The following is a 22,948-nucleotide window of genomic DNA, read 5'->3' as shown; positions in this document are numbered from 1 at the left end:
GCTTTCCATTTTGTAGCTAGTATTGCCTATGCTAAATGCCCCAGAAGCTTTTTATGGTGGCAGTTGTTACTGATAATTTTTGCAGTGACAACTCGCCCATTTTGTACCAATTATGTAACCTTTCGCGTGCATGGCATTTCACTGGCTTAGGTGGAAACTGCATAGGTTTGAGAGTTTCAAGGATACGGTAACTCGTGTGTGTGTGTGTGTGTGTGTGTGTGTGTGTGTGTGTGTGTTTAAAGCAAATGGTTGGCTCCAACAATGTAGTAGTAGTAGTAGTAGTAGTAGTAGTGGTAGTAGTACCCCACCCATCTGACTGGGTTACCCTAGCCACTCTGGGCGGCTTCCAACGTATACAAAAACATACTACAGTACCACTGCTACTACTACTACTACTACTAATAATACTAATTTATTTATACTCCACCCATCTGGCTGGGTTTCCCCAGCCTCTCTGGGCGGCTCCTAATCGAATATTAAAAACATTAAACATTAAAAACTTCCCTGTAAAGGGCTGCCTTCGGATGTCTTCTAAAGGTTCTATAGTTACTTATCTCCTTGACATCTTTGTCAAGATCTTCCCCAGCTGTGGGTTTGGGGATGTTCATATGCATTTGCTCAAAGCAAGTGGAAAGCAGGGTTGCTACATTGTTGTTGTCATTTGCATTTATCATTCACTCTATGTAATAAAAAGTCTCAAAGCAACCTGACAAGGTGGAATAATAAGGCATAAAAGCAACTGGGAACAAGCAGACGTTTTAAAAAACAAAATAATAATAACACAAAATCACCGAGCAACATTTTACTGGAGACTAGTCACATCAGTAAAAGGTGAGCTCTACTGTACACATCACCTCAGATGACTTAACTATCCCATGGGCTGTTTAAATAGCAATCTGATTCTGAGTAGTGAAACCTAAAAGGAGCTCCTGAGGACCCCAGGAAGATGAAATACAGTATCACACTGTTCTCATTCCTGGAGGTTGAGAGCACTCTTGAAGCACATCCTTGAGGCTGGGAACGTTTCCATAGCTTGCTCTGCCTACAGAGGTGTGAGAGAAAATTCAATGTCACGATGCTTCTGCAGCAATTGTGAACAATGCTTCAATGTGTTACAATAGGTAAACTAGGTTTTAAACTTAATTTTTAAAATTAACTGGATGTTAAACTATGGTTTCCAAAGTTGTACTGCTCAAGGTTCTGGTTTTGTTTTTTTAAAAAGTAAAAGGTCTAATGTTAAATGTACTTACATGTCCAGCCTTGGCTGCCTGCAGCATACCCAGAGTGCTGTTTAATGGAAATGAGGTTTGAGAAGTTAATTCACCTGCAATGCATTTGGAGAAGCAGAAGTATAAAGAAAGGAGAATCCTGAGTCACAGCATTTCACCACCAGGCCTTGATGGTTTTACAGTGCAATCCTATATGCATGTTTATTCAAGGGAGAGGCAGTAGTTCAGTGTCAGATCATCTACCTTGCATTCAGGAGGTCTTTTGAGTTCAATCTCTGGCATCTCCAGGTAAGGCTGGGAGAAAACCTAGCCTAAAACCTCTGGGGAGCTACTGGCACTTAGTGCAGACCATACTGAGCTATGGACCAATGGTCTGACTCAGTTTAAGGCAGCTTCCGATATTCCTGCTCCCAAGTAAGCCACATTGTGTTTGATGAGGTTGGCACAGTATAAATGGTGTCCTATATTTTTGTATTTATCCTCCACTTTGAAATACTTTGTTCACTCCCTTCATTGTGTCTTTGAGGACAGGTCAGAAAAGAATCTAAGGCAGCGATCCTACAGGTACCTATAAATGGGTAAGCCCTATTGGAACACAGAGATACTTCTGAATCAGCATGCATAGGATTATTGTGCAGAGAGCTACATGGGAGTAAGTCAAATCAAAAGCAAAGGGATTTGCTCCTGAGCAAATGAAAACAGGATTGTAACTCACATAAACAAATATCCAAAGTGTGGTAATAACTGGGCAAGGTTTTCCTATTTGTATTTTCCAACTACTGTATTTTTCGCTCTATAAGACGCACCTTTTCCCTCCTAAAAAGTAAGGGGAAATGTGTGTGCATCTTATGGAGCGAATGCAGGCTGCGCGGTTAAGCCAGAAGCCGGAACAGCAAGAGGGAGTGCCGTGCCACACTCCCTCTTGCTGTTCTAACTTCTGGCTTAGCCGTGCGAAGCCTCCATAGAGCACAGGGAGCCTTCATCCCACTGCCCTGTGGAGGCTTCGTGCGGCTATCCCTGGTTTTTGCGGGAGGTGGGGGAAGGGACAGCGCGCGGCTCTGTCCCTGCCCCCACCTCCCTCAAAAGCCCCCAAGAGCCGCGCTCCCTTTAAAGAGTGTGCAGCTCTTGCGAGAGGTGGGGGAAGTGACAGGGTGCATGGCTCTGTCCCTTCCCCCACCTCTCTCAAAAGCCCCCAAGAGCCGCGCTCCCTTTAAAGAGTGTGCAGCTCTTGCGAGAGGTGGGGGAAGTGACAGGGTGCATGGCTCTGTCCCTTCCCCCACCTCTCTCAAAAGCCCCCAAGAGCCGTGTGGAGCTCGTGTGTGGCTCTTGGGGGCTTTTCCCTGAGAAGGGAGAAGGGCAGCCCGTCAGTGATGGGCTGCCCTTCTCCCTCCTTGGGGAAAAGCCTGCAAGCGCGGCACACACGCTCCACGTAGCTCGTGAAAGGGAGCACTGAGCAGAGCCTGGAATGCATACAGCCTGGAATGCATACAGGCTCTGCTCAGCGCTCCCTTTAAATAATACTTTTTTTCTTGCATCCTCCCTCTAAAAACTAGGTGTGTCTTATGGTCAGGTGCATCGTATGGAGTGAAAAATATGGTAGTTATTTTCAGGCACATGGCAATTTTTGAGGTGGCACTTCCATGGCAGAGTAGTTTTGTGAAAGCAGCTCTGCATTGTTAAATCTCAAGTCCCATGTCCTGAAAATGTGGTATTTGGGGCATGTTCAAACACCTTGGGGCATTTTCACACGACTACTTTATTACATGTAAATGGAATAGGATAGTCACTTCAGGGGACTCTTCTGCTTCAGAATAAAGAGGTGTGTGGACTGTTAATTGGGTATTTAGAGGGAAACAAACATTCATAACAGATTAGACCATATAAAGCAACAATGGGGCATAGACAGCTATGCCGATTACAGTTCAGACACTATTACCATACTATTAGCAAACAAACAAAACCCTCCTCCACCACACTCTCAAGCTTTCTAGCCATGTGCAATATATAACACCAGGGGTGGTTGACCCTGACCAGGGAACCTGCTCCAGCCCTCCCAAGCATTGTTTTCTCTCTTCCCCTCCTCCCAGCCCCATTGCCTTAACCAAAGCTGTCATGGGTTTTGAAGACACTGAAATGCAGGGCGAAAGGGAGAAATGCACTAAGAGGAAGGCACACTTGGCAAACCCTCACCATGATCAACTCCCACCTGGAAACCTATGTCCCCCACTGTGGAAAGATGTGTGGATCCAGAATTGGCCTCCACAATCTCTTACGGACTCACTTTTAAAACTGTGTTTATGGAAGACAATCTTACTCAGCTACGAGTGATCGCCAAAGAAGAAGAAGAAGAAGGAGGAGGAGGAGGAGGAGGAAGAAGAAGAAGAAGCCATCAGTAGCAAGGAAGTATACACAGCACTAGAGTGGAGAGTTTTCTGTGTGCACATGCAAATGCAAGAGTGCAGGCTTTGAAAAGCTACAATTCAGTGGGTAAGTTCTCATTAATACATTTGCTTCTCCTGAGCCATTTCTTTCTTCTTCTTTTGCCATACCTGGTTTTCTTATCTTTTGACCCTACTGGAATGGTCAAGTAGGGAACTTCCATGTGTGTCACACCCACAACATACATTTTAAGCACTTTAATTCCACTTTACGGGTCATGGCTTTGCCCCAAAATAATCCTGGAAACTGTAGTTTGTAAAGGAAGCTGAGAATTGTTAGGAGGCTGTTCACAAGCGACATTTCCCAGAATTCTTTGGGGGGAGAAGCCACAACTGTTTTAAGTGGAACAAGAGACTTTTACATGTATGACGTGGATGCGCTCAGCAGTCACATTTTGGTGCACTGTTGCCCAGCGCACATGTCTGGAAGGGTTACAATGCTGCTTCATGCTACAGATCTGAGAAAGTACACTGAACTCTTTCTTCTATGACTATTTCACGAGGGGTAAAATGCAGGAAAGCAGGCATCTGGAGTGAGAGGGGGAAGAAAGCAGCTACCACACACAATGAGCTGGTGAGAAACAGCCCACGATATATAGCCCTCTGGTGGTGTCATGACATCTGTTGGTTTTGCTTTATTGAGCAAGTGTGACTGCCAACAAGTGGCAAAATCCTGAGAAGCACAGTATCCATGGCAACTCCAGGCTCTGCAACATGTGGTCATAGGAACTGCAATCCCTCCCTCCCCCCCCCCGCTCCAAACACCCTGCACAGCACCCAGCTGTAAAGTGGGGTGAAGTCTCGGCGCATGGCACCGATCACGATCTTCTCCAGTAATTTCAGTCGGGGAAAGGTCACAGAAACTGAACGTGGACAAGAGAAAACAACACCCGTTATGTAATTCTAGATCATCCTCATTGGTGATGTAACAGCTCGCCAGCATGGGATGTTTACAACTTACGTACCCCACATCTCCACCTGCCTGAAGGAGCCACGATAATGCCCACTTCAAATGTTTGTGCTGATTGTCGAAAGGCACGCCTAATGGTAATTGCACCTTTACAGATCCTTGCGAATTTTCTCCGGGTGTTACATAAGGGGAAACTGGGTTGCACTCTGAAGGGTGGAGGAATATATCTTACAGCATGTGAGGAGGTGAGAAGGAAGGGTACGTGTGTGTGTGTTTTTGTGTGTGTGTGTGTGTGTGTGTGTGTGTGTGAGAGAGAGAGAGAGAGAGAGAGAGAGAGAGAGAGAGAGAGAGAGAGCGCATCGTGCCAGGGTTGATGTGACATGAAAACTCATCTTCTTGTCCTTTCTCCCTTAGGAAAGGATTTGGGGAAGTCTTAAAAAGAGACCAGCCAAATTCATTCACTGAAAAGGCTAGAAAGCTGCTGCATGGAAAGACCCCTCAAACCAGAGAGAGCACTGAGTCCAGCTGAGTTCTTCCCTCTTTTTCTAGCAATCAATCCTTCCCCCCTCCCTGCCCCCTTAAAAAGAAAAGGGAAGAGGAGACCTGAAACCATTCCTTTCTTGCATCATCACAACTCCCCAGGGGATTGTCTGGCAGACAGGAACTGCTCCCTGACTTTCTTTCCTTGTGAAATGCTTGGCAGGGGAAAGAAAGAAAAGGGGAACTTCCAATAGCGTGATCTTGGGAACCTCTCCAGCCCTCTCAAGGGCTCTGTTCTCTTTTAACTCACAGAATCGTAGAGTTTGAAGGGACCATGAGGGTCATCTTTTCCAGCCCCCCTGCAATGCAGGAATCTTTTTGCCCAATGTGGGGCTTGAACCCACAACACTGAGATTAAGAGTCTCATGAGCTATCCCTCAGGATACCAGGGCCAAGCCATCTATGGGGCAGATATTGTTTTGTTTTGTAGCTGGCCCTGCTGGGGACACCCAGCTGCATCCTGCAGACATGACATGAGGTGCATCAGGGCCAGGGAAGTACAGGGAGGAATGGCAGGAGATGTGGAAGGGCCCAGGATCAGGACGATGAGACGGTGCCATGGATTTCTAAGTTGAAGATACATATCTCCAGCACAGGGCAAACATCCAAAAAGAAGGGAGAGAGAACTGTATGCGGCACCAGAGCCAAGTCAATCTAATCTAAGCAGAAAATTGCCTTAGGCTGACCGCTCCCTTATGCTGCCCTGTGTGCTTCTCCTTTCCCTGCACAATGCAGCACTTTTACAACAGGCATCATTGGGACAGGTGGCAGCTGTAGGAGGTGGGAGGGCAGCAGTTGCGTGCTGTGCTCCTGCCACGTGTGAGACAGGATTGGTGCAGCACAGCCTTTTCTCTGCTCTGGCATAAGAGATGCAAGGGAGACGAGGGAGCTGGGACAGCTCTGCAGCAGCTAATGAGGACGTTCTCCCGGAGTGGCAAAGATGCAAAGCAAACTTACGTTATGGTGCAATTCCCCAGCATGGTTTTTGCACGTGGCATCCTATGGTCTGGATTGTGTAGGCTGATCTGTGGCGAGTAGGTGGGGCAGAGGGAGGATGGAGAGAGAGAGAGGGAGAGGGAGAGAAGGACGTGTGTTCTTTACTCTCTTCCTACTTGTCATGGCCATTGACACAGGTAAAAGGTATATTTGTTTTGTGTCAAGCAAACAGCGAAATGAGGGCTAGAGTAACAGACTAAGCCGATCGCACAAGACACTTCCAGGCAGGTTCATAGGAACACAGGAAGCTGCCTTGTACTGAGTCAGACCATAAATCCGTCTAGCTCGGTATTGTTTCTACAAGGTCTTGCCAGCAGCTTTCCAGGATTTCAGACGGTGGACTTTCCCACACCTACCTGGAGATGCTCGGAAATGCACCTGGGAACCCCTCCTCACCCAGAACAGATGTTCCGCCACTGAGCTCTGCCACCCAAGAACCTCTATATGATAAGTTTCAAGATTACGTTGTGAGGCCGATAAGAAAACAAATAGTCAACAAAACCCTGCCTTACACTTGTAGGTGAATTTACAGCAAGTTTGTGCATTCATCAAACCATTGAATTGTAGAGATGGAAGGTTAGCGGAGTATCCTCTAGTCCAACCCCCTGCAATTCAGGAATATGCAGCTGCCCATTCTGGGGGTCGAACCTGCAACCTTGGCGTTATCAGCACAATGTTCTTTGGCCCTCCAGACAGCGGCGTAGCTAGCTGCTCAGGTGCCAGGCACCGGGGGGGGGGGGGTAGGCTGCCATGGGTGGTTCTGGCCAACCACTAGGTGGGAAGAGCTGGGGCAGTCTGTCCGCCACCTCCCCCTCTGCTGGAGAGTGGCCGAGAGGGAGGCAGCTGGGGCACCCTGAAAGCCAGCCCTGCAGCCTCAGTGCCACCCCCTCCTCCCCTCTTCTTCTGGTACTGCCTCCAGAAGTTGCTGAACCACAACTCCCATGAGCCCCAACAAGCATGGCCAGTGACTGGGGATGATGGGAATGGTACTTCAGCAAAATCTGGATGACCAAAGGTTCCCCATGCCTGGTTTGTCAATAAGCCAGGGAGGCTCTCCTGGGGCCATCATTGCATATCTTTAAGCACCAGGCGAAAATGTTTCTCTATAACCAGGCCTCTGGCTGATTATAGAGAATGCCCTTTTAAATGTGTTGTGGGAGGGGGGGGGGATTATTGGTTTGTTGTTGTTCTTATTTTATTATGCATTTTGTGGTTTTTATATTGTGTTTTTTATGTTATGAACCACCCTGTGATTTTCGAATGAAGGGCAGTATTCAAATTTAATAAACCGTAATAAAAATAGTTATGTTCAGTGGGATTTACTTCCAAGTAGATGTACACAAGATCACAAGCTAAATGCCATTGAACATAGACTTCAACATGTAGCCAATCTTCTGCATGCTTACTTGAAAGTACGTAAATCCCACCATGTACAAAACATCTTGCTTCCGTGCATAGGATTGCAGCCACGCAATCCAATTCTAGACATGCTTACTCAGAAGTAAACCTTGCCATATTCTCTGAGACTTACTGTGGGGCTTGGGGGGGCACTGTGGGTTAAACCACAGAGCCTAGGACTTGCCGATCAGAAGGTCGACGGGGTGAGCTCCTGTTGCTCGGTCCCTGCTCCTGCCAACCTAGCAGTTCGAAAGCACGTCAAAGTGCAAGTAGATAAATAGGTACCACTCCGGTGGGAAGGTAAATGGCATTTCCATGTGCTGCTCTGGTTTGCCAGAAGCGGCTTAGTCATGCTGGCCACATGACCCAGAAGCTGTACGCCAGCTCCCACGGCCAATAAAGCGAGATGAGTGCCGCAACCCCAGAGTCGGTCACAACAGAACCAAGTGGTCAGGGGTCCCTTTACCTTTACGCATAGGATTACATTCTCTTCTACAGTTGAGCATATTCTCAGATGCGTCTATAAACAACAGTGTATAACTATATACAACTACAGTCCCTTATTTCAATATGACTTTGGCAGAGACTTCTGCTTTCAAATTTAGGATCTAATAATTCATAAAATTGCTGTTAGCAACCAGCTCATTCCTGAAACCTTCTCATTTTCAGAATTTCAAAGTCCAGTACCATGTTAGAAATACTGTCCAGAAAATACCCTCCCAATGATGTTTCTATTCCTAAATCCCTGTTCTGTGTGCATTTACTCAAAAGTAAGCCCTATTGAGTCCCCTGAGAGTGAACTCAATGGTGTATATGTACTTAGACTATGTGGCGTTTGTGATACACTAGCACAAGCCTTGACACACTGATGCTGTTTCTTTACTGCTGTTGATGTTTTTGGGGTGTTTGATCTTAAATATTTTCTCAAAGGAAACTTTTCTTATGCTGAGTCAGACCATTGGCCCATCTTGCTCAACATGGACCTCTCTAAAACAACTGTCAACAGCTCTTTGGAAGTTCAGACAGGGGTCAGATGCCAGGGGCTGAATCTGGTGGGATCTTTTTTCAGGCAAATCATGCCACTGAACTATGGCCCGTCTCCTCTTGTGTGTGACTCACTGCAAATTACTCATTAATGAATGCTCTCTTGTAGGAGTCAACCAAAGGGAGGTATGCCAATGAAATTCTAACCGAGGCTGCAATCCTAGGGCCTCTCTGGACATCTTTTTTTATTGTGCATTTGTGGAGGCTTGTGCAAATGATGCTATCAGGGGTGGACTGGTACATGCTCCACTCATTCAGTACTTTTTGAGCCTACAGAATTTTTGGGGTGGTCACACTGTAAATTCCCTCAGAAGGTGGTGGACTGTCCTTCCTTGGAGGCTTTCAGGCAGAGGTTAGATCAGGGGTCACCAAAAATTTTCAGCAGGGGGCCGGTCCACTGTCCCTCAGACCTTATGGAGGGGGAGGCGGAAGGATGATGAGTGGCACACAAAAGGAGAGGGGCTGCTTTAAATGGCGGACGCTTGAGCGATCACGCTGGTGCTGGCAGCAATCAAAGGCCAGCCCCCTTCCTCCTCTAGGCAGGGCGGGGAGAAGCCAGGAGGAGGGAGGGAGGAGGTGTGTGTGAGGGAGGGGGAGGAATGGCACAGCCCGAACGATCAGAATCAGATCCATGCCGATCCATGCGGCGATTCCCGGACCATCTGTGGGCCGGATCCAGAAGGCAATTGGGCTGGATCCACCCCCGGGCCTTAGTTTGCTGACCCATGGGTTAAATACAGAGCATCCATCTGTCATGGAAGCTTCAGTTGAGCGTCTTGCATTGCACTGGGTTGGATTAGAAGACCCTCTGGGTCTCTTCCAACTCTATGATTCTATGCTTCATTCACTGCAACTTCCTGCTGACATCTCATCAATTTTTATACCATCAATTTTTATTTTCCTTCTGCTTTCGTTGCACAGTAGCCCCTCCGGACAATAATAATGTGGCGGCATTGGGGAGACATCGTAGAACAATTAATGAACCTGGAGAAGTCCCCACCAATGCACTGTTACTGTGGCAAGAATGTGTTGCAGAATGGTTAAGGGTATGGTGCTGAAAATACCACTGTTGCAGGTTCGATCCCCGTAAGGGACAGCAGCATATTCCTGCACTGCAGGGGGTTGGACTAGATGATCCCCAGGGTCCCTTCCAACTCTATGATTCTATGAAAGCAACAACAGCAGCCCTTGTGCTTCTTGTATGAAGCTGGAATAAACCACTGGTCTGCAGGGGGCCCTAAGCACACTTAATAGGGACTAGCCCAAATGAACACAGTGGGACTTACATCTGCGTAAACGTGCCTACGTTTAGATCATTTTTTTAAAAAAGCAAAAGCTTTATTTTTCCTTATAGTTTTAGGCCCGTGTGGCTGAATCTTAGTGTAAAGACAGTACATACACAGAGCTGGTGGGAGGGGCTCCGATTGCTCAATAGTGAGACTAGGAGAAGGGAGTCTCCCATTCCTCCTTGGCTGGGAGAATAATGCCTGTAAGAGTGGGCAGAATTAATCACAGGGAGGCGAAAAGCTCAGCTGCCTTGGGGTGGAAAATATTTGGCAGCATGTTGCAGGCGGCCTTTTGCTGCCCAAGAGCAATGCGCAGCGCATGTTGCCACCGAAGACCAGCAACTGCTTTGCATGTGAGAATCACAAGCCAGGACTTCCCTGCTGACAGGAACGTGGGAAGGGGGAGGGCATCCTCTGCATGATCTGTAAATTAAACCACCTACCTTGTGAAACAGTAGCACCCAGCTTACAAGGGAGCTGAACCGAGTCACCTGAGCCCAAGGGATTTTGAAGACAAGAGATGCTTGCAAGATGTTTATTTCCACCCACCCTCACTTTTGGACTCTGCCAGCTTCATTGATCCCCGTGACGGATGATGCTAGTTATTAACAAAACACAGAAGTTGTCAGTGCAAGCCCTTTATCTGGAAGTATCTATAATGGACCCAAGCAACAGGCTTACGATTTCATTAGCTTGTATCCAATGGTGGTTTTGCACTAGCAGAAAGTGCTTCTGCTCATACAAGGTGGGACATCCAGTTTTCCTGCGATGCTCTTACCTGCTGCAACCCTCTGCTCTGTATCCCATAATGCTCTGGAGGCTCCCCTAGCCTTCAGGAGCAACTTTTTCTTTCTTTTTTCAAGGCTGCAGTGCATGGGGAGGTTCCATGAAGCTAGCTCAAAACCAACACTGAATACAACCCGTTTACAGGGAGGGGGGGGGAGTCCACCTGATTTCCATGCAGTTGTTGGCATCTGTCTGCCTTGGGAGACAATGGAAGAGGGCACCTTCAGGGGTGAAGGCAAGCCGTTGGAGAGGTTACAGCATACACCTGTGGCTGTAGAGACTGATATGGGAGAGACATGTTTTGTTGCAGCTGGGGCAGGTGAAGATTGTACCATGGCACTGAAGCACTTTATTGACCACCTGGCTTAAGGCAGGTGGTACAGCGTTCCAAACAGTTTACTTTTATGTAAACATGAATAGGGTCAAAACCATAGGAATATTTCCAGTAGAGTAGTATCTATAGACAAGCCAGTAAATGCTGGTCTATATATGGGATAACAGATCTGCAACCTTTAAATTGCTTAATAGTTCGGTTTCTTTTTAAAAAAAATAATGCAATAAACCTAGGTGGGCAAAGAATTTATTTATTTTAACAATGTCATCCAATTGCAACAGATTAAAATGCAAAGAATTGCAGAAGATGAAGCCTTTGTGAGTTAAAAAAAATATTGTTGGTATAGAGTCTGTTGTGCTTTGAAGCATGCCAATGGTCTGACACGGCATATATATCTAAATGTGGCTGGTACAAGGTATTTAGGCATATGAATTGTCATATAGATTGCCCAGCCAGCCTCCAAGGGAGTTTTGGAGCAAGACGCACATGGCACTTGAAGGATGGCAACAAGGAGTCTATTGTGCAGACAGCTCAGAGCCGGGAATATTGCCAAGAAGACCTATGCTCTCTTTGTTTCCTTAGTCGCAGAAACAAGTCTGGGCATGATTTTGCCCACAACTGTAGAGATGGTGCTGGGGTTCAATCTCAGAGTTTTCTTGTTCTATTATTATTTTTAAAACACTCATTTGCTGCTCAACCACATCCTTCCCTACTAAGATTCCCAAGATCAGAGCAGTGAAACCAAAAGTAGGTCAGGAGTTCTCAGCTTTATTCTTGTTCCATACCAGAAAAGATTTGTACGCTGATTGTCCCACTTCACAAGCTACACCCCCCCCCCCCCGGTTAAGCCTTTTGATGACAACAGCAATCAAGTAGTTATAGCCTGCTCTTCATTTAATATGTCAACCCCAGAGCTGGGAACAATGAAATAAACTAACAATAAAAATATACAGAAAAAGGAAACAATATGCAAAAAGTGCAGAATCCCATTTTTTAAAAATCCAATAAATAGCATAAATTAACCATTTCCCAACGGTCAAACAAAAATAAACAGCAGTGAGGAGAACAATTAGAATTTCCAATTTAACCAAATTCCTGGGTAAAAAAAAAAAAATAGACCAAGTGAATTGTTTTAGCAACAGTTCCCACCCAGAGGCAGCCCACTCACACCCCCTTTGTCCCTTACCCCAAAGGGGCCTCACTCTGTGCCAACCGACTCTCGCAACTTCATGCTTTTCACCCCCACGCTCTCACCCTGAGTGGCATTATCTGTTGGCCATAAGGATGCACAGCAAACCCCCTCCCCCCGAATAGCAGGGTATATGAAGACACTGGGCTGTTAGGGGTGATCGACTCAACAGCTGAAACCAATAGCACATAAATGTGTAAGTACAGCTTTAAGATTGTAGTATATCGTCTTATATGTTAACAGTAAATCCTACAAGCCTGTTGTGTATACTAACTCTTGAAATGGGCTACATCACACAAACCTCCCAATGGGGGGCATTACCCTGGCAATGTGTCCACTTAAACTACACTACCATCCTGCACATTTCTAATTAGAAGAAAGTCCCATTAAGTCAGTATTTTAGAATACCATACTTTTCGGTGTATAGGACAAGTTTTATGTTAAAATAATCTTAAAAAACTGGGCTCGTCTTATACACGGATAGTGCAGGGGGGACGACAGGGGATTGTTGGCTGCTGCGAGCAGGAGATTGTCAGCGGCAATAGTGCAGGTGATTGTGGGCTTCAGCAAGGGCTGTTGTTGATTGGCTGCTGCAGCGGCATTTGGGCGGGCGATTGGCTGCTGCTGGTGGTGAGCGGTCAGACGATTGGTGGCTTCTGCCTCGCATGCTTTTTCAAATGTTGTTCAGGCGGGTGAGCGATTTTGGGCAATCTTGGGGGCGTGTTATACACGGAAAAATACGGTAGATGGGTTTTGTTTATGCTGAGATAACTGTTTAGACTGATAACCAAGCTCAGAAATTTTGTGTGTGTTTTTTTTAAAACCACAGGTCAGCTTGGCTACAGATGCCCCTCTTTATTGATTCAGAAGATTGTGAAGGGAGGGTGATTATTGCTAACAATGTCATGCTGCATGAATGGGGCCAGTGCAGTTGCATGTTAAATTTGCAGATCTACTGGGTGGAGAGCGCTTTGCTTTGAGAGATAGAGGGAGGGAGCCTGCTCACTGCTTTTGACACAGCTGTCCTTCAAAGAAAGGAAGCAAATTAAAAATTTAAAAATAAATACCCACTCTATCTGGATAGCTATGTAGTGTTTGTGTGTGTTTTTTAAAGGTTGCTCAACTTTTGCGGGTCTAAAAACTGCTTTAAAAAAAGAAAACAAAAGAAAGTTTTTAAATGCCAAGATCTGTTATATGATGAAATATGCCTGTAATAGATCTTGTGTCTTTGTGGTGTCACAGACATTGTCCCCTAGATGCCCACAATAGTCACTCAAGGTTATGCGAGCTTTGCTTGTCCTGGTTTGTGGGAAGATTGCCCAGAAATCATAATTTGTTTGTTTGGCTGTTGGGAAACGTAATGTTCTCACATTGAAGCTGAAACATCTGCATGCCAAAAGGTTAAATTGTAGTGAGATTTATCTATGTAATTTAATTGCTTAGGTTGGGTATCAAGAAATGCTTCTGGCATATCTTATCATAACCACACTTACTTGGACAAAAATCCAGTGAATGTCAACAGGTGTAAACACTGGGAAAATAGAATTTCTTTCATGGGAGGTCCTGAAGAAGCGGTTGCATGAACATCTCATCATGATCAAGCCTTTGTGAAATCTCTGAAGGGTGTTGAAGTCCTTTTCAGCTCTAGGATGGAGCACATCAAAACAATTGCCTGATCAGAAATTTGGATAACGGGCTATGAAATACAATGGCAGGTATTTGCAAAGAGACCTCACTCTGAACTTCAACTTGCACTCACCATCTTTCACCATTCCTTGGGTGCCTCCCTCATGAGAGGTCTGGCGAATGGCAACACAGGAATGGGCCTTTTCCGTGGTGGCTCCCTATTTGTGGAATGCTCTCCCCAAGGAGGCTTGCCTGACACCTTCATTACCTCTCAAAGATTTACAATTTTCAGAGTGGTTTAACAGTGAATCCCTCCGAAGCGGGTTTGGGGTAGGCTTGCCACAGTTAGAAAAAATACTGATATGTCCTGGTTTTTCGGTGTAAAAATGGCATCAGGGTTTTGTTTGCTGAATTGGCAAAAAGTCAGGAATGTATGGCAACACGATGGAAAAAGCAGCGGAAACAGCTCAAAAAGCTTTAAAACCACTATTTGGGGGGGAGGTTTCCCGAAAAAAGCTCAGCCATTTGGCATTGTTCCCAGAAAAAAACCCAACAATTTGGGTGCGGGTGTCAGGAATTTTACTTTTTGAAATACGGTAACCGTAGTTTTGAGGAGTGTGACTGGTTTGGTTGCACTGGGCGCGGAGCCTTGGGGGAACCGCAACTATTATGTGCTGGATCCCTCTTCTCTGGGGAACTTTGGGAATTGTAGCTCTGTGAGGTGAACAGGGATCTCCTACAACTCTCCATGCCACTAACGAGCTACAGTTCCCAGGATCCCTTGAGGGAAGCCATGATTATTTAAAGTGGCACCATAGTGCTTTAATCGTAGAATGTTGCTACATAAAGGTAAAGGTAAAGGTAAAGGGACCCCAGGCCATTAGGTTCAGTTGTGACCGACTCTGGGGTTGCAGCGCTCATCTCGCTTTATTGGCTGAGGGAGCTGGCGTACAGCTTCCGGGTCATGCGGCCAGCATGACTAAGCCGCTTCTGGCGAACCAGAGCAGCACACGGAAACGCCGTTTACCTTCCCACCAGAGCGGTACCTATTTATCTACTTGTACTTTGATGTGCTTTCCAACTGCTAGGTTGGCAGGAGCAGGGACTGAGCAACGGGAGCTCACCCTGTTGCGGGGATTCGAACCGCCGACCTTCTGATTGGCAAGTCCTAGGCTCTGTGGTTTAACCCACAGCGCCACCCGCGTCCCCATGTGGCTACATACCCACCATCAAACACACACAACTCCTACTCCCCCAAGCTCGCATAACGTAGGTACGGAGAAAAACAAATATGTCCATTTTACAGCTGCAGCAGAGCGAGCTCACCCTGTGATCTGGAAACCAGAAAGTTTAGGGCACAGTCTGCAGTTGCTGAAGAGCTGCTCTGGGCGAAAGCACAGCTCGGGCATTGTGTGAGGTGTTTTGCCCACAGAGCCAAAGCAGCAGCAGCAGGGAGTTTCTGAAGCGTCTGCTTTCCCCGTGCTCCGAGCCGTTTAGTCATCCACTCGAGCGTGTCTTCGTGCGGGTGCATGTGACCAGAGGTGGGAGGCGAGGGAGGGAAGGGAAGCGGGGAAAGGCCTTTGGGACTCGGCGAAGATTAAAAAGACTTAACGCTGACCCTCGCCATGAATGCCTGCTTAATCGCGCCCTGATCCTAATTTCACACCCAGGGCGGGTCCATTTCACTTTCCTTCGCGGCACTTTCCTGATTCAGCCGCCGCTCCCCAGTCCAGACATGCTTTTGGGGAGGATGCGGAAGGCCCTCTCACCCTCCTGCGCTCCGGAGACCTTGCACCGGGCGCAGAGACAGGCGGGCGAGCAGAACTTTTGGAGACCGCTCCTCCTGCCCGCCGCCTCACCCCCCCCCCGTCTCTGCCTCGCACACGTACGCACCGGCGAGCCGAAGGTGTTATTCAAATCCTGGTGTGGGCGAGGCAAACGGGACCGAAGGCTGGGCGGCTACACCCAGCGCGTGAGAAAAGGATTTGCCGGCAAGGCGAGGCGTGGTGCTGAGGGCAGAATGGCAAGTGCAGCAGTTCAGGGCAATCGCTTCGGCATCTCTTTTGCCCTCGAAGGATCCTGGCTAGGAGCGCCCTCCGTTTCAGGTCCTCTGCAGGTTTCCCTCCGCCGCCACCGTCGACAAAGTTAAAACATGCCAATTGGGTCGATGGCCCCTTTCAGAAGGTGACTGGATCTATCTCCCCCAAAAGCTTAGCAGTGGTTCCCAACCTTTTTTTTGGCCATGCCCCACCTAAACATCTCTAACAACCTGATCACTCTCTCTCCCCCCACCCCCACATATAATTCTTATTATTAAAAAAATGAATTCCTATTCACATGGAAGAAGCCTAAAAGGCCATTAACTGTCCATAACTCATTTTCGAATTGCCCTCCCCTAAAAATCAAATTGCCCCCCTGTGGGGTGTGTGCCCCAGTTGGGGACCATGGGCTTAGAGCTTTCTCATACCAAGGGTGAGCCCACCTTCAGGTGTCAGTGGCTGCCGTCTTAGTATAGAGCAGACACACTTCTGTTTAGAAAAACATACCAAACAAACCACTTCTCTACTTCCTATTGTGACAACATCTCCAGGTGTTTTTTAATTAAAATGCAATGGCCACAGTATTGGGGTGGGGCTTTTTTACTGTCAATGCACAGTTTTTGTTGTTGTTTAGTCGTGTCCGACTCTTTGTGACCCCATGGACCAGAGCACGCCAGGCACTCCTGTCTTCCACTGCCTCCCGCAGTTTGGTCAAACTCATGCTGGTAGTTTCGAGAACACTGTCCAACCATCTCATCCTCTGTCATCCCCTCTCCTTGTGCCCTCCATCTTTCCCAGCTGCCTTCCCAAAGTATGTGTTATGCTAGACCAGGGGTCACAAATCTTTTTGGGACTGGTTGGCAGATTTGGATTTTTTGAGGAAAGTGCTGTAGGTGCCAGTCACAAAACGGCTGCCTTAGGGTGTCAGGCATGACTCAACATGGCTGCGTGTGGTATAATGCAAAATTAGAGCAGAGCACTGTACCATCATTGCTGCTCTTTCTCGCCCCTTTGACAGCGTCATGCCTACTGGGTGAAGTCAGCTATGTCCTACTGGTTTTGAGTGTGGAGACCACAAAATATTGATTTCCCCATACAATTAGCGCTGTTGTCTAGTAACAACAGAGACCATTGCCAAGTATAAGGACAAATTTACTAAGTGGCCATGCCACTTATTAATGATAATAATAACAATACCCCACCCATCCAGCTGGATCACACACACACATTGATTCACTGTGCACATACAAAACTACAGACACACAGGTATCTTCATTTGTTCACACACTTCACATATGCATACATCTCTTGTGGGCTAGCCTATCTGCCTTTCCTTTCCATTATTTTATTGATTGAGCCATTGCATTTCCCTGGCATCTGTGTGTTGTGCTTGGAGAACGGCCAAAAGCTCCAGGCCTGAGAAGTTGCATCTCTGACAGGCAACCTTTGACCATTTCCCAGGTGACCTGCATGCACAATGCCCAGTCGCTGCCTCTCTATATCAGCACCTAGCAAATTCTCCTCCAGGGACATCCGAACTCCCTTTCCCAGCCTCGGCCATCACTAAGCAACAGCAATCAAATGATGCTTCCTGCTTCCCCTCTGTGCTGATATCGTGACACCTGATTTCCCTGAGAACAAAAAAACCTTGCACTAGAACTGAATGTCTGCAGTCTGGTGGGTAGTGAACGGAATGTGAATCTCATTCCACCTCTGCCATGCCCTCATTTGTGGCTCGGTCTCCAAAGGAGGAGTATGCTTGAAAAACAACCTGGCCCATGCATTACGTGAAGGCTGGATTTTCTGCCCTGGTGCTAGATTGGGGCCAGCATGAATATACTACTAAAATTAAGTGAATCCACCTGTCAAATGGGAAGCTGAAGCTAGGCAGGCGGTTGCTGAAGGGGGCCTTTTCTATGGCGAAACCCAGATGAGAGAACTCTTCAGACAGACCCACCTGGGTGCCAGACAAGGTCCGTGCTGTTCTCTCAGGCTTCGCATGGTGTATGAGACCCTTCCCCAAAGTGGTGCCCTTGAGACATTTTGGACCACAACTGCAATTCATTCCTGACCTTTGCCATGGCGACATGAAGAGTCCAAAACATATGGAGAGCACCAAGTTGGGAAAGACAGGAACATGAGATATTTTAAAGGAACCTTTTGCTTGCTGGTTTTATATTTATCCACCCCCCACCCCCGCTGGTTTAGTTGTTTTATCTTGTGGCTTCAAATTATATCTGTGGCGTTATGGTGTTTTATTAGTGTAAACCACCATGAAGTTGTTTTACAGGGAAAGGTAGGGTAGAATTTGTTTAAAAAAATAATACATGCAAATAAAGGGTGTATGTGCATTTGTGTGTGTGTGTGAGAGAGACTGAGGAGTGGGGCAGAGGGAGGGAAGGAGGTAGAGACTCTCTTCATAGAGAGATCTTGGCTGAAAGCAGGTACTGCAAATCTACTTCTCATCACTTGAGAAGGTTCTATGTGTTTTGCTCTTATTATTTTGTCCTTGCATCCTTGGATTTTTTTCCTGCCTGGGAAAATACCAAATTGACAGCTCTTAGACAGCTGTCCCTTCCCTTTCTTCTTCACAGAGAACACAGCCATGGGAGTGGCAACACATACTTCATAGGGCTGCCCCTTAGCAACATACCTCAAAGATTAGATGACAAGGAGTTGTTTTAAGTCTATGTGCTTGCTGAATCATTGTCCTATCTGATAAGGACCAATGCCAGGAATGTCAAGGATGTTTGCTCTAATGAGGCAGGTTCATAGCCTGCCAGAATCCCCTAAACCTCCAGTTCCCATCATCAGCTGCAGACTGTTGTGTCAAATGTTTAGGCATTCTGGGGGTTGTCATTTAGCAGCATCTGGAGTGCTGCAAATTCTCCATCCCTGCTGCAAGCAGAACCACAAAGTGGAGCTGATGGAGAATGGCCAGGAAAGATTGTGGGGTTCTGGTGGAGACCTCAATAAACATGTCAAGTCATTTGCACAGCAACTGTGGGAAAAAAGTGAATTCATTGCTATGGATCAGTGGCTACGAATCACAAGGGCTATATAACTTCCTCCTGGATCAGAGGCAACATGCCTCTGAATGCTAGGTGCTTGGAATCACAAGGGGGGAGAGGGCTGTTGGGCTCATGTCCTGCTTGTGGACGTCCCATAGGAATCTGGTGGGCTTTTGGTCTGATCCAACAGAGCTCCTCTTATGTACCTTGTACTCGAAAGAGAATGTTAATAGCCCAGTGATATGTTTCTGTGGAAACTAATCCTTAGTCCATTTCCCTTAAGTTTTCTAAATTGCTAAGAAATAGAAACACAGAATGGTAGAGTTCGAAGGGACCACAAGGATCACCCAATCCAACCCTTTGATGCAGGAGTCACAGCTAAATAATTTCTGACAAACTGTTTAAAAATTTCCAATGAAGGAGAGTCTACCACCTTCTGAGGGAGACCATTCCACTGTCGAACATGTCTTACCATCAGAAAGCTCTTCCTAATGTTTTGTTGGGAACTCGTAATTTGAATCCATTGGTTTGAGTTCCACCCTCTGGAGCAGCAGAAAATACGGTAAGTTTTCTCCATCTTCCATAGGACAGTCCTTTAGATATTAGAAGATGGCTATCATATCTCCTTTCAGTCTCCTCTTATTCAGGCTATACATACCCAACTCCCTCAAATGTTCTTCATAAGGCTTGGTTAGAGCACTGTGAGTGAAGTGAGCTGGAGTTTTAAGCACAGGTTGCAGTTCTGAGTCAGAGACCAGGAGAGACACTGAGTTCTGTGATCTGTAAATGTTTTTGGGGGGGCTGCCTGTCTCTAGAGACCTGATGTGGGAACTGTAGATTCTGGCTGTCTGTTGAAATGTTTAGGTGTGCCTCCACCTATGCTCAGTCTGTATAGTTGTAAATAAACTCAGAGCTGTTGCAAAACATAAGTAACATCAAGTCGCTGAGGTCATCTTGCCAAGGGCCTCCTGAAATCTGGAACCAACACTGGCAACTTGCAACCTGTCCTCAGGTGAGCCCTGGGTGTGTTCTAAGAGGCTCCTTTCATTCACTGTCACAGGAGGCCTCATTTGTGTTGCAGATTTCTTCCTTCCTTATTATATTTTCACCCCTTCGAGGTGGTGCATATGGTTTTCCTGCTCACTATTACAACAATTCTGTAAGGCTGAGAGACAGTGACTGGCCCAAGATAGCTTTATGGTTGACTAGCGATTTGAGTCCTGGCCTCCCAGGTCCTAGTGCAACACACTAACCGCTACACCAAACCGGATTACACGTGCAGAAAATTACGCAATAAACAAGGGCTTCCATGGCAGATATGCAGCGGTTTCTTGGAGACAGGTTGACCTCATACAGGTTCCCTAAAGAAAGTCAGAAACTTTCATAAACACTAGCCTACTCCATGGACACTTGCCTCCTCTTGTCCCTGAAGAGTATGTCACGGTCTGGTTCACGGGCGATCGAAATCCCGGCTGGGGACATTGGGACCGGGGGCAAGATGGCGGGGTGGGAGCAGGAACGGGAGTCCAGAAGCCAGGAGTCAGAAAGCCAAGAGTCCAAGGGAGTCAAGAAGCCAAGGGTCCAACAGTCAGGAAGCAAGGAGTCACGAAGTCAGGGGTCCTTGGATCAAGAAGCAAGGGGTCACGAAGTCAAGGGTCCGAGGATCAAGAAGCAAGGAGTCAAGGAGTCAAACACAGCAAGGCAAGGAACGTGTTGCTGTGGCAAAGAGCTGAAGGGAAAATGCTGACATTCTATCTCTTCCCGGCTCTTGCCACCAATCGCCTCACCTGTGTGGCCATGCCTTGCCTCTTCAGAACAAACCTAGGAAGGCCCCAGTCTTGCAGAGTCCTATTGGTCACAGGGCCTGGCTCCTGCACGCACACCTGACAGAGTAGCAGCAGGGGTTTCCCCACCATACTATGCTGTTGATATCAGAACTACTTGCCTAGGAAGACTTTGATGCAAAAGGACAACGCAGGGCACACCCATTTGATAAACAGATCATTTACCTAGGCTACAGTTTAGACCCTGCTAAATGACAGGTAGTTTTTGAAACCCCAGATGCCCATGGGAAGAAGACAAGAGTTTGGTTAAGGACATCATAAGCTACTGAAGAGGCAACCCTGTCAATCACTGCATGATCCTGGAATATATTTGAACTGGTGACCTGGAGGTGAAGGATTCAGCAGGTTCTATTTTAAATCTCCTGGGACATCTAGTTCCCACTGATATCCGTGCAGCATATAAATATAGTAACAGCCCAATGGTGCCTTCCTCTCCCCGCCCCCCACCTATGTGCTTTGCGTTGTGCATCACAGCTAAAAGCTGGAAGTTCCTTATTAATATAAGGTTAGATCCAGACTTACCCATCATACTTATTAGACTCACTGAAATTAATGGGACGCCCTGTTTGCTAGTTAAATCCCATTGATTTCAATGGCCCTACTTTTCCCATGTGGCTTATGGTTGGATCCAACCATGGGCATAGCCAAGATTTATGTTGCAGGGGCAGGACATCCACCTGTCATCATCCTATGTCTGGCTCTGTCTAGCACAGTGATAGCCAAACTTGGCCCTCCAGCTGTTTTGGGACTACAATTCCCATCATCCCTGACCACTGGTCCTGTTAGCTAGGGATGATGGGAGTTGTAGTCCCAAAGCAGCTGGAGGGCCAAGTCTGGACATCACTGGAGCAGATTCGGAATGAACTATCCCAACAAGAGTTGCTTTAAATTACTTTCTTTTGACCCCAAGTGCTCAGAAAAATCTTCTGTCAAAATCTCCAGTCATTTGAAAACTAGGAAGTTAAATAAAAAATTAACATCAGGGAGTACCTTTCATGTGGTTAACAAGCATACTTTGCAAAATTACAAAGAACGTGCCTTTTTAAAAAAATCTATACTAAAACTAGTTTCTTTTCATTATCAAATTCCTCTTTTTTCCAGTGCAGTTTTTCTGTGCACACACAGGTGGATTCCACACACTTATAAAAACCACTCTGAAAATGCTTTTTTTAAGTGTTTTTTTTAAAAAAATAATACATTGAATTTTCCATAAGGCTCACCATTGCCATCTAGTGTCGCATTGTATATTGCACTTAAAACACACTTAAAACATTTTATTTGTAGCTGTATAGCTGAGTCCTCGGTAAGCACAGCCCATTGAGACACTCCCCTGTCACCCTCGACCTCAGCCAAGTCTTTTCTTTCCATAAGGTACTGAATGACCGCTCTACGATACAAGTGGTTCATGGCTGAGCAAGAGAGATGAGCAGAGCCTTTTTTTGTGGCAGGATAAAAGATTTCTGCCTCTTTCACTAGGTCTGCTATGTTCAGCTCTTTTAGCTGCTCTTTGCTGAGTTCCTTCTCCTTCCACACGGCGTAACCATAGTTCAGATTCGAAGTTGAAATCTTGCAGCTTATAAAATCTTGAGAACTGCTTGGCTTTCATCTTGAATGGTCATGTCCAACATGAAAAGGGGGTGTAGAGCCAAAAGTGAAAAAGCCGGTGAATGCTGTTATGAGAAATGTTGCTCCAACGAAGACACTAAAGAGTCCAAGTAAGGAATTAGTAAGGATCTCTTCCAGATGCTGGAAGGTTGGAGCGATATTGCTGCCTTCCAACTAGAACTAGAAGGTGCTAGAATGTGCCAGAACATCACCCAAGTGACCCCATTGAGCATTTCAATTTGAAATATTCTGATTATTTCTATTTTAGTTAAGTGTTTTAATTTATTTACTTGATGTGGGGTGGGGGGGTGCAACTACCCCTGGCCCGAACAGACATACATTCCAAGTACAGTGGAAGTGGTTTGAACTCAACTCTCTTTTCCTAGAAAACAAATGCCTCTGAGTACAGAGAACTTGTATTCGGTCAGCCACTTCCACCAACCTTTTAGAACTGCTTGATTTCTGAGGATCCAGTGCAGATATAGGAAGTGCGGTTGGGTTCATGCACATCTGAACTATTTGCTAGCAAGCCGAGCCTGCCCTGCTTATCGGAAGATTCTTTCACGATGCCAAGTCCTTTTGATTTCTAGTTAGGACACGCTCAAACAAAGGCGCTTAGTCTCATGCAAATTAAACCCTGCCTTCTTATTTAGCAGCCAGTCGGGTTTCCTTT

At 46.5% G+C, this 22,948-nt stretch overlaps 1 protein-coding gene across 2 annotated transcripts; it reads right to left on the bottom strand.

Moving 5' to 3' along the window:
- Nucleotides 1–878: 878 nt before the first annotated feature.
- On the bottom strand, nucleotides 879–15,242 carry LOC310702016 (uncharacterized protein). 2 transcript variants are annotated; one of them, XM_083493624.1, is made up of 4 exons: nucleotides 15,103–15,242; nucleotides 13,644–13,794; nucleotides 1,251–1,287; nucleotides 879–1,042 (listed from the first exon to the last, which is right to left on the bottom strand). In XM_083493624.1, exons 1-4 carry the CDS (start codon nucleotides 15,183–15,185, stop codon nucleotides 960–962), a joined length of 354 nt encoding a protein of 117 aa, XP_083349750.1. In that variant the 5' UTR covers nucleotides 15,186–15,242; the 3' UTR covers nucleotides 879–959. The 2 variants fall into 2 exon arrangements, 1 of the variants encoding a protein (XP_083349750.1); XR_014523139.1 differs by lacking the exons at nucleotides 879–1,042; nucleotides 1,251–1,287 and adding an exon at nucleotides 9,722–10,439.
- Nucleotides 15,243–22,948: the final 7,706 nt, after the last annotated feature.

The sequence above is a fragment of the Podarcis liolepis genome (genome assembly GCF_965112155.1).
Source record: "Podarcis liolepis genome assembly, chromosome: 2".
Taxonomy (NCBI): Eukaryota; Metazoa; Chordata; class Lepidosauria; order Squamata; family Lacertidae; genus Podarcis; species Podarcis liolepis.
Note: the sequence above shows the minus strand (reverse complement) of the source record. Positions and strands in the feature narration are given on the sequence as shown.

Excerpts from the sequence above, each read along its gene's own strand:
- LOC310702016 (XM_083493624.1), bottom strand. The coding sequence starts at position 15,185 with ATGCCCGAGCTGTGCTTTCGCCCAGAGCAGCTCTTCAGCAACTGCAGA. Across the intron at positions 13,795-15,102 it reads TCTGGTTTCCAGATCACAGG|AGCTGAAAAGGACTTCAACA; the intron begins GTGAGCTCGCTC and ends GCTCCATCCTAG. Across the intron at positions 1,043-1,250 it reads AGGCAGCCAAGGCTGGACAT|GCAGAGCAAGCTATGGAAAC; the intron begins GTAAGTACATTT and ends ACACCTCTGTAG.